A 12,054-nucleotide genomic window follows, 5' to 3' on the forward strand; every position below is an offset into this window, starting at 1 on the left:
ATATAAAGGAATCTGGAGCACAAGGGAGACTTTTATATGTTTTCAGGCCTTAAAACTTTCAGCACTTTATTCCACATTTGTCTCGTGTATTTGCTAATCCTGGTTCCTTGCAATATTGAAAGAAGGCATACCCAAAACTAGATGCAACAAACTTTTTTAAACCAAAGCAGAGAGAGTGTCGTACAGAATTAACAGGTCTGCTAAGCAAACACACTGTTTGGCTACACGTGCAGGCTGTATCTCTTGATAATTTAGAGGTCTGCCGATTAGAGATGCAAACGGACAGCTGCCAAGGATGTAGTACATCAGGAGAGGGCTGAGAACGTGTGATTCATAACAACATTTGTGGGAGCAGTGACAACTGAGCATCGCATCAGATTTCGTGCTTTCAAACCCTGAGGCTCTTTCAGGGAATTTTGCTGTTGTGCTCTGGCACGCCAATCAGAACATTTCATGGTTAGGACTCTGTGTGTGAAAGCAAATCACAGAAAGAGCCCTGCCTGAAAATATTTATATCCAAGTAGGCTTGGGGATCAATGAGTGGGCTTAAGAAGCAGTATAGGGCAGGGAGGAGACTGAGGATAATGATCAGAGCAGCAAGAGCCAACCAGACTAGTTGGAGGTACCCAATAAATCACTACCAATGTTATTGTTAGTTATTATGGAAGATGTCTCCTCTTTGACTAGTCCAATACAATATTTAAGCAGTTTGATTTATTTGGTTTTTTACAACAATAACAAACATATTTGTTCTAATGCCAGCTATGCAATCTGTTTGGGAAAATACACAAATATAATATGTAGCAGATTCTCCAATAAGGAACACTCCCCTTTTGTCTGTAGTGGATTAAAAGGGTACAGCTTCCAAGAAAGCTGGCTAGGGCAAACACAAATACATGATAGGGCCAGATTCGCAGACCGTATAAATCAGCTACAATTGAAGTCAGTTTTGCTAATTCAATTTGTACTAGTAGAGTATTTGTACTATTTATTATTTAGAAAGAAGGTGGTAGAAAAAGAATAAGCTTTGCTCACAAATTTTATCACGGATGCTTTGCCAATAAACAATACCAACCCCTTAAGTGGCTGACATATCCTTTTATCTTGTTAATGCTATAAGACATGGTACTGCTCTCATCAGCAGGCAAACACACATATTATTCATGAAATTGCATACTGGCTTTGGGCATGTCATAATCTCATTTTTGCTCATTAAAATGCCACGGCAGTGCATTTTCAAATCAAATCCAGAAAAAAAAAAATCCCTTTGCCTGTGCTCAAAAATAATTTACTTTTGTATGCCTCAGTTTCAAGAAGAAAATTATGAGCTTTCTGCTTACAAAAAGTAAGTACTTTTGAGCTGGTTCCTTGTTCACCCCCAAGCAGCACAGCTAGCTGAAGCCCAGCAATGCCAGCAGGCCAGCTTGTACCCTGGTAACATCCAGTCCTTTGACAAATCTAGTTAACATCTGAAGTATGTTCTGAGGGTTACTAATACGAATTGAATGTTCCCTGACCCAGAAAATGGGCTGTACTCAGTAGAATAGATGCCATTCATCAAGACTTTTGTTCTTTTTTTATTTGAAAGGCTTTTGGTCTGAGTCCCTTTTGCTAATATCCCGCATACCTGACATGGTCTCCAGTGAATCTACACATCATCTGGACCCTATGTGTTTAAGTCTTTCTTTTATAACAACGTGAGAGTCAAATAATTTGGAAACTTGCTCTAAGAAGTTGAAAGGAAGAAGAAAAGGATCCTTACAGAAGGTGGATGTTTATCTCACAGCAGACTGCAATCTGCTGACAGAGCATTTTTAGTCTGCATAGCTAAACAAAAATAGCTACATTTTATAAGAATTGTAGGAATCAAACTGGCTTGATGGCTCATCCCAGCTCTGTTAATACCCTGTATTACTTGTAATCCATCTAATGATATTGTTAACACTAGTGTAAAGAAAGGGATAGGGAAGAGCAAGCAAAATCTTTTTTTTATTGCTGGCACAGTAGCAATACAGCAGACAGCTGATGTCTGAAAATGAGTGTCTGGTTATATGCCCTGTCAGTAAAGTATAGTTGATAAGCCTGGTTTGTCTGTCCATTTCTCCTGCAAGAGAGTTAAGTGTGGAAACATATAAAAATAATGTCCCTGTTAGCCCCACGCTCCACAGAGCCTCTGGTGCTGGCAAGGATGGTTAGCAGTGGCTGAGAAGGGAACCAGACCAAGTATATCAGGAAATAAGCTGATGTGGGCAGACCCCATAAGGGTTACTCTGAATGCCAAAGCTGATGGCCCAAGCAAACTGATACACTATGCTATGCAGTTTGTCCTCCTTGTAGCCACCATTCACTCTGAGATGACTAAGGACGGAGCTTCAGAAAGGGGAATGAAGCGTTTGTGTGTCAGATGTGGGGGAAGTGAGACTTTCCCTGAGCTTTGAATGTTGAGAAGGTGTGATGAAGAAGTGCTAGAGAAATGACAGTGACATAGGGGACACTTATCTCAGCATTTCAGTTTGATTTGGGAGTGGTTTCAAAGAAAATCTCCCAGTTGTTGCTATTCACGCCACTTTGGTCCTTGTTGTGGTGCATAGAGAACAGGCTGCATCACTTGAGGGTTTGCTTGTGCTCCAGGTGTGCACTTAACGTACACCAGGACTGATGGTCTGGGCTGACTCGGAGTACTCTGTGCCCTGAAGTGCGTATGGTGTGTATGCTGCGTCCTCAACAGCCCCAGTTTCATTCTCTAGATCCGCTCCTGCTGAGCCATGCTGGCTGCTAATGTAGACAAGCTGTAGAGGCAAGGGAAGAAGAGTTTCTGGATATCAGGGAGCAGTTAGGAGCCTGAATAAATTACTCTGCAGGGTGGACAATTACCTTTTGTAATTGCAAAAGCTAGGGATTGTAAAACAGCTCAGATCACCGATATCTTCCCAACTTCCATGGCAAGCTCTTAAACCAAAATTGTAGGAGAGTTGTGTGCTTCCAACACAAGCCAAATAAAGTCTTAGTGAGGACAGGTGCAATTCCCATCTGCATCACAAGCAGTGGCACCTGGTTAACACAAGGAATGAATTTTAATAACTGTCCTTCTGCTCTCCTGTTTTCTGGTTATAGCAGCTGAAGAGTTGTAGTATATGGGAATTAGGAAGAGAGGAGATGCTGATAAGCTGTGGTTCCTCAGAGTTTCCTGATCCATTGAAGCTTGAACATTCAGTACCTCAGAGGAAGATGGAGATTGTGCTGGAAGATGCTGGGAAGAAAAACAGATTACTCAAGCTCCAAGGTTGAGCTAATGCATTTATCTCTACCTTGCCCGTGGGGTTAGTATGTGCAGTCACTGAGAATCTATGTGACTGATAAAATGCTTTTAACTAGAGACAAACTTTTGATATCAAGGATTGATGTTTCTGAAGTGTCAATGTTGTGAAGTCTTGTGATGCTCCTAATGCTTCTAGGCTTGTGATGATCACGAGTCTAGAAAAACTTGTGCTTGTGGGATTTTATTTTTATTGAAATGAAAGCTAATTTGTAGCTTTCCTTACACAAGAGAAAATGTGAAAGGCTTAGGAGATTTATCTCAAATATGATTCTTAAAGCCTTTTTGTGCTTGGTTTAGTGTTTTTTTTCAATTCAAATACATGATTTTTTCACTGAAAAGTTGAAGTACTGAGTATGGAACAACCCTAATCACAGGTTTTGCAAAGTTTGGTGGTGTTTCTTCCTAAGATTTAACTTTGAACTCATTCACTCTGCAGAAAGAAATTATAAATAATAAAATTTAAATACTTTTGTCTCTGTTGAAAGAGAAGGTTTCTGTCTCAGATGAATGCTATAGCAGCTATTAGCAGCTGGTGGCATCACAGGTGCATTAAATGTTTGGGACAGATCGAAATCAAGCATCTATCACATGCCTGTATTTAATTACATTTGAAATTCTCCTATAAACAAACAGGGTTAGGCTATAGCAAACTTCAAAATGAGGAGATGGTGATATTTAAGGGAAGTGGTGCTCACTTGGCTGCAGCATAATAACCACTTAAGTTTTTATGGTTTTACAGTTTACACTATCTGTACAACAAGCTGCCCTTGCCTTGCTTGGGCCAACTTTTCCTGAGTAAACAATCACATACCAGTACCGTATTTCACATTCTCTTGTGGGCCTATTATGAAAAAGGAAAGCTGGATCATATTTAAAAACCTGATGCCAATCTTCCATTGCCCTACATACTCTCACTTATGCAAGGTGGGTGTAAAACACTTTAATCTGAGAGGTACTTTTCAGCAGTACCGACAAAAATGTACAATCAGCTGTGCAAAATGCTAAACATTGCTGATGTTCTGCATTTTTGCTTAGTCACTTCTGTACACATATAACCTGTTTTGTATATAATAGCTGCAGAATTTCATGGGCATTTTAGGTATGCAACGCAAGCCGAACATGTAGGTGTCTTCAGCCTGAATGCAAATAAGTGTGAAATCTGCATTTGGGTAATGACTACGTCACCCGCCTTGTCTGGAAACTATTTAACAATATTAACACAGAACAGTTCTCAGGGAATCTCAGGGAGGACTATTAGCTTATGCAGAGATGCCTGACAAATCTGTGAATGTAACTTGGTCAACTCATTCCTGAATGTGTGTCCTGCTCTGAACATGGTGGTTGGAGATGCACAGAGTTTGCTTGGTTGCATGCTCATCTGTGTATCCGTGTGGTTGTGCATGTGTAGGCTGGACTACCTGGACTACCCTTCTCTGAAAAAACAGTTGACTTTTCTGCCTGGAGGAGGAAAGGCTGCTGGTACATCCCTTGACTGGGGAGGTACCCCTGTGCAAATGACTGCACAGGAGAAGGGGATAAGGATAGTAAATGCAGAGCTCCTTAAAATATACTGCATACTTTGTGGATATTAGCAGAGCAGTTGTTTCCTGATAAAACAAGTACTATATTGCACAGCTTAGTTGTCTTTCTGTGGCAGAAGCAGCATTTTGAAATTTAATTAACTTCCTGCGGTGCTGTAGAAATGGATGGCAAATCAATAACGAATGCCATTTCAGTCACCTTGTGGTGGTGTAATTCTCTGTGTTTTGCTACACTAATTAGGTCTGACTTCAGTGAGAAACATTTCAGGAGCAAAGGGGTGAATTATTGCTGAGTTCCTGGATGTCACTGGGGAGATGAAGTAATCTCAGTACTGAGTAACCTCAGTGGTTTCAGGAGCCAGTGACTTAACATCCAAGCAGGAGAAGGAATATTTCGCATTTTGCTGGTGCAGTTGTACAGGGGGTTTTGGGCTCAGATAATTCATGACTTAGACTTCAGCTGAAAGAGACTTAGAAACCAGAAACTGCCTTTGCCTGGTAGCTGGCATTCAATGACTTAAATTGTTTTTATTTACACATCCCCCCAGGGACCGGGAGTTTCTTGCAAACAGGTGAGTGTTGGCTTCATTTGGATCCAGGGCTCCTCCTGTGAACCCAGAGAGAGCCGTGGGTGAGAGCGGGCTGTGTGGGATGGGCCCCTGGCTCAGATCCCTCCCTGTTCCCAAAGTCACTGTGGAGAAACAGCTCAGGAAGTAGAATGAAGTTTTCATTCCACTCAGCAAACCCAAACACTGTTAACCAGAGGCAATGGCAGCTCTTTGCCTTTTTATTGGACTTGGGGAGTTTATTGTGAAATGTGAGGAGGAGAGCTGGATTGCCTTCCTTCCCCAAGAAAAAGCTGCTTGTGTCTGAAGGTGGGAGAAAGGTGTCCCCCCAGCCAGGATGACTTGAGGCTCCTCTCTGACAGCATGCTTTCAGCTGTATTATTATAAAGCAAACAGATGGATCAGGAATAGAATCCAGGGAGACCAAGCGTTTTGAGGCCACTAAGTCAGTGTGACAGACCAGTGCCATGCTTTTTTGGGAAAGCATGTGAACTCTTTCCCTTTATATTAGTGTGAATTATGATTCCCAATCATCACTGCTTCTAACATAAACAGTTTCTAATATAAACCATTCCTGCTGGTTACCACAGACAGCCTGAGCGGCATGGAAAATTTCAGTTGTTACATCATGTTCGCCCAGGGAATTGCAGCAGTGATTGAAATGATTTTACAGTGGTTGGAATAACACAGAGTGAAAGGTGATATGGTAGTGTTACACTTCAGAGATGGCAAACATGAAGTGGATGCAGAGCTGGCATTCCTTTTACCTGGACTCTGCCTGTGGGCCATTGGAGTTGAGAAACCTGCAGGTTTCTGTAGCTGACATCCCGATAGTTTCTGTGCCTCAGGTAGTGCCCTTCTTAGCCTTAGATGGGGGAGGGGCGGGGAGGGTAAGAGGAGCTGTGTAAGGTACAAGACAGTTTACAGGTAAGGAGTTGGAGTTAACAAATTTAAGTTCATAATGCCTTATTCTGACGCTTAATAGTCTGACAATCAATACAATGTAAAAGAATATATGTGAATGTGTGTTAACTAGTATTAATACATTAACTATCAATTGGCTAGTTGATTATACTGTTACTGCTCCTTAGCCTCCTTTACTTTAAAAAAAAAATAAAACAAACCAAGAATTTCTCAGTCAAAACTACATATGATCTCTTTTTCTGCCAAATTCAAAAAATTTAAGTATATAAAATACATTTACTGAATTCACTCATCTTGTACTGCCATTGAACAGCTGTTCCTGAAATGGCTTTACAGGTTGCTTAAGGACCATGTGAAGATGAATAACACTTGAAGTTCTCTCATGCTTGAATACAAAGGATATACTCTCCAATGCATACAACTCTCTGCAGTACATCTTTGTTGTCATACCTGAAAGATAAAAACAATAAAAGCATTCATTAGGGCTATCAAGTTTATTGCCCATCAGAAAGCATATGTAGAGTACTTTATTTTCTGATTGGGATGCGTTTTCTTTGCTCTGAAATTGCTGCTTGCATTCTAAAGTGAATTTTGTCATCCAAGGTCTGCCAGTGGCTCCCAGGTTCACTTGCCAACAGCCCACCTCAAAACCAGGAGCCTTGCCTTGCTGTTGAAGAGGAAAAGGCACTAATTGTAACTGGCTTATTTGTTGCAGCTGCAGAAACTGAAACGATCACTCTCCTTCAAGACCAAGAGCTTGCGGAGTAAAAGTGCAGACAATTTCTTCCAGAGGACTAATAGCGATGTGAAACTGCAAGTAGACTTGATGCCTGAGGTGAGCACGAGCACCGGGCAGCTCCCCAGCTCAGAGAGCCAGGCGTCCTCCCCCACCAGAGCCCAGCAGCTGCCAGAAAACAACAAGGCTCACATCTTCCAGGAGCATATCTTCAAAAAACCCACCTTCTGCGATGTCTGCAACCACATGATTGTTGGTAAGATATTATTTTTTTACATCTATGTGAGTGTTTGTGCTAGAACTTGCAGGGTGGCCTTTCCGTAACAGGTGAGCCCAGATGTCTACTTGAGAATATTCATGCAGAAAGGATATGGCCTTATGTCACATCTGCTACAGGCTAATATAAGCTCGATGTTTGTTGACAGGTCTCTTGCCTTGTAGACACAAACTGTTACCACAAATCACAGGTGAGGGTTTCAGCTAGCATCAAATGTCTCTCTTGCTCAGGTTACACTGCGCACCAAGCACGAGCTCTGTTGTACGTTACATAAGAAGCAGCAGAAATCCACCCTGCAAATTTGTGTCTGCTATCCTTACTCTTTCCCACAGCAGTAACTCTCTTGCTCCTTGCCCCTGCCCCCACCCCTGCAGTATTCCAGTGCCCATTCTCCGTGGCAGTGATGCCTGCCTCCTCCAGCTGCCTCACATCTCTCCAAAGCGACAACTGGGCAAGGAGTAGCATTTTCTGGGTGGTAGGCTCCAAGCTACTTGTGTGTTGGCTACCTAGGATATGAGTTTGGGGAGACCAGGTCAGTGGGAAAAGTAACAGCTGAATTCACCCTGCACACTTTCTTGGGATTCTTCTACCTGGTCCCTGCTACTCAAAAAACCTCATGCAAAGTTTACACCTGTGAAAGACCACCATGTCTTCTCTCTAAAACTGTCCATGGGCGTGTAAGTTACTGCCAGGGATTGACTGACAGACATAGAGGACAGCACTAATAATTTATTAGTCTCTTCAGCATGCAGAGGACCGCTCCATACTAAGCCCTGCTTGTAAGGTAATTTTCAGTGCAGTGTGAATGCCTAAAAAGCCAGCCTTCACGCTGCAGATTATCTGTGAGGCTGTGCAGGGAGAGGTCAGGAAAGAAGTGGTGGTGGTCACCGCCATGGGAAGCTGCAGGAGTTGCTACTCAGAAGTCTGGTCCTAGAAATTTACATCATTGTGGCTTGCGTGTTATGCACAAGACTTGCTACTTATCACGTAATTGTCCCAGCAAGTAGATCAGGAGTAAATCCAGAGGTAGTGTACCAGTGTGAGAGTGAGTGATGCAGTTGCCAATTTTTTAGGCAGGACAAGGAGTAAAACTCTGATTTAGCTTCATGTAGAAGTAGCACAGCTCTCTTGAGTGCAAACCAATGTTTGTGATTTGTCTAGCTTACTGTAAGAAATTCACGTCCTTTGGCATGGAAGTCACAGCCTTTCAGATAACAGTATGGTAAGTTCAGGAAAGATGCTGGTAGGATTGCCTAACCTTTTTCAGAGGATGGTACCTCCTTTTCCACATGAGGGTGCTCAGTGTCCCCTACTTGTGTGGGTAACTCACGTTCTTTGGAAAAGACAGCTGTCTTCAGAACATTAAATCTGATGCAAGATAATCTCGTTTCTATAAAATGAAGAATTAAACATGAGGCCTGATTTCAATCTTTCTGCACCACAGCTCTACTGAATCCTGGGAAACAGAGGAGTTTTAATGCCAGATTTTTGGTGTTATTTACCAGTCTTTTAAGACGGGTGGGGGGCGTCTACTTTAAGTGGTAGAACAAGTCAAAGGTGGAAGGAGTAAGGCATCGGTATCAGGGAAGATCGTAGTCCAGGGATTGAAAGGAAGTCTGGAAGAAAGTTGGTTAGCTGAAGTAACTTTGTGTGTGGAAGCAGGCCCAGAACTTGTCTCCTGTAATGTGGATGGATGTTCTGTCAAAGCTTAGTTTCACAAATATATACAGCAAATATAAGTCCTTCGCATTTCTGGCAGCTTCTTGTGAAGTTGTATGGAGATTAGTATCACAAATCTGCACGACTCAGCAGTACTGTTTCAAAACACTTGCTCAAGACAGATTATTACTGGCAGCAAACTCTGCAGGGAGTAACTCCATTCCATGAACACCCATGCCCTTCTCCTTCACTGTGCAATCTGTGTCCAGCCTGGAATAGGAAATGCCTGAAACATAGCTCATAAGCTTCAAAGCATCACCTTTAACCTCACCTGCCTTCTGAACTTTCTCTTCTTTTCTACCCTCTGAAGGCTTCCCTTTCTGTTCTGTATCTTAGCCACTTTGTTACAGCAAGAAGCCTTCCATAAATGCTGAAGAAGCTAACACAACCTATTTTGTTTGGCAGCAGGCTGAATCAGGTGAATTGCTCTGACCTCCTCCAGCTCATGTTTGCTTGGAGGTATGGCAGAAAAGATGTTAAGAGTTTTACCTTATAAATGCCTCAGAGCCTTAGATGCCCTGATTTTCATAGACAAACATCTACTCTATTCCTGTAATCCTCCCTCTTTGATCCTCGCCACAGTCATGCTTGGTTCTGCTCTATTGTAGTTTAAGCAGCGTGGGAGATCTGGATGTTACTGTTTGCAGCTCAATTAATCCATATAAGTTGTGCAACTGTTGGTTATGGGGATGTTGAAGCAACACAGGCAGCTTTTCAGGAAATCGTGTCAAGCTTGCTCCCAAAGGCAAACTAAAAAAAGTCACTTCTGTGCAGGGACTCTGAATTTACACTTGCAACATGGAGCCTATTCGTGCTCTCTATTTGCATTTTTCACTGGCAGTGACATTTGAAAGTAACAAGTCTATGGCTTTAAATTCCTTATTGATGAGAATAAAGGCAAAGACAGATACGTGTTTTGAAGACTGGGGGAAAGAGTCCAGGAAAATCCCGGCTTGACTTTAGATGGTTTCAATTTTACCACCAAGAATGATTCCAGGTTCACCTTAAATGGCTCTCTGATCTATGAACTAAGCAGCTCTGTTTGGTGCAGGGCAGCAAGATGAACCTTGTATGCACTTCTGTCTCACTAGCATGGCAGAATCCGCCCGTAGCTCCAGAGTGAACAGGACACTCAGAGCAGAGGCAGAAGGCTCCCTGTGCTGCTCTTGCCACAGCAAATTTAAAGCAAAGGAAGGTATGACATTATCTTAATGAAAAAAAATATGGGTATCACCTCTTCTTGATTGTTAGGTGCTGTGAGGTAAATGCTGGCTTTGGGATGCAGCACGTGTGTCTGTCTGTTTATTTGACAGAAGTATAGTTGTAAGATAAAGGCCAAATGTAATTGGTTTCAGCATTCAGAGGAAGGTGTTTACTAGGATCGGTATAATGCAGACTTTTTCATTCCAACGCTTTCCATACATCCCAGAGTGCAATTTAACATATTGAGAAGAAACTCTGTTCATTGATTTGACTTTAAAAACAAAACAAAACAAAACAAACCCAAACAAACAGTATTCATAGTGTGCTTTATACCTTACATTGAAGACAGGAGTTGAAGTGTTCCTATAACTGTACTAGACTGAGGTTGAAGTTCCACCTCGGCAAACAGAAGGGAAATTCGGTATAGAAGCAGTAGTTTTCTGCCAAATTAAATAAGGGACAAAATTCAGATTCAAGGGAGCTCTGAGGAGTGCAAGGAGGATCCATGTTACATTAATGGGGCCTTCTTGCAGCATCAAATACTCCAACACAATTGTCAGTTCCAATACTGGAGTCAACAATAATAATTCACGTAATTTCAGAGCAAATCAACAGCATGTTGGAGCAGACTCTGTAATCCTTTCTGCCATTCACTGTTCTGCTGCTGTGAGCTCCAAGCATTCATTAGTTTAGGACTGAGGTTTCAGCTCCGTGTGGGTTACATATTTTCCTGTAACCCATAAACATCCTCTCACAGTATGACTCTTAGAAACCCGTTCATTTGCCGTTCTTACCAGTAGTATTTATTACTATTTTAATAGCTAATGCAGACAAGGGAAAATTTTAAAAATCAAAGTGTCATGTGGAATGTATCACTAGATTGTTATTTAGAAGACACTGATTTGTTTATTTTGCATCACTGTGAAAAGAAAATCAAGTCAGAACACCTCTGAGTTTGCTTCATGTTATCTACCATTTTCTGTGTTTAGCAAGAATGTGGTAAGCTTTGGCAGTGTCCAGTAAGGGGATGCAAAACTGCCTGGCACCAGAAAAGTTAGAAACTATTACATTAATTTTGAATCAGATCAGAGTCTTAAACTATGCTGATCAGAAGCAAGTACTTGCTCTTCTTCAGTCTCTGGTGTGTCATCAGTCATTCTCTGTGATACTTGACTCTTGAAGAAAACATGATGTCAGTACTCTACTCTTGAAAAACATTGTGTATTTAAAAAAACCCTCCATCTGTAGACTTCTCAACATTTTACTCATTTGCAGTTCATTTCCTGTGCTGACTCATATGGAAAAAATGTTATTTTCCACACATTCCAAGCATATTACATTCAATTAATATATTCCCATTTAAGTCAAATATAAGTAGGGTAGCAAAAAAGTAAGCCACTTTGCTCTTAAAAATAGCTGACTTTAAAGCTGTGTGTTAAAGAAATAGCTGCTAATTTATAATAACATTGCTGGATGTTTCTTTGTGTTTCAAGAGTGTACTTAGCAGCTTCATTCCAAGCTTAACCCTAAGGCCAACACAGAATTTTGACTAACCACATGTTTTATTGACACACTTGTTGGGGTATCTTTGCCTGGAAGGACATGCTAAAAAGGCCACAAACTTTCAGAAAGACAAAAATTGTGGGCTGCAATGTCCAATGATAGTCAAAACCAGGTCCTTCTGGATCAGGCCATTGCTGGTGTAGGTACCTGAAATAATAAGCATTTATACTTGGTCTCAGGGCAAACAAGTTTCATTTGGATGCACA

At 41.6% G+C, this 12,054-nt stretch overlaps 1 protein-coding gene across 3 annotated transcripts in view; it reads left to right on the forward strand.

The window, feature by feature from the left end:
• STAC (SH3 and cysteine rich domain) overlaps nucleotides 1-12,054 on the forward strand; it is a 74,825-nt gene that overhangs the window by 17,648 nt on the left and 45,123 nt on the right. For all 3 annotated transcript variants that reach the window (XM_056338025.1, XM_056338026.1, XM_056338027.1), the window contains exon 2: nucleotides 7,066-7,342. In XM_056338025.1, the coding sequence (XP_056194000.1) occupies nucleotides 7,066-7,342 (277 nt within the window). The remainder of the gene's footprint in view (nucleotides 1-7,065; nucleotides 7,343-12,054) is intronic.

This window comes from Falco biarmicus, chromosome 4, assembly GCF_023638135.1.
Source record: "Falco biarmicus isolate bFalBia1 chromosome 4, bFalBia1.pri, whole genome shotgun sequence".
Lineage (NCBI taxonomy): Eukaryota > Metazoa > Chordata > Aves > Falconiformes > Falconidae > Falco > Falco biarmicus.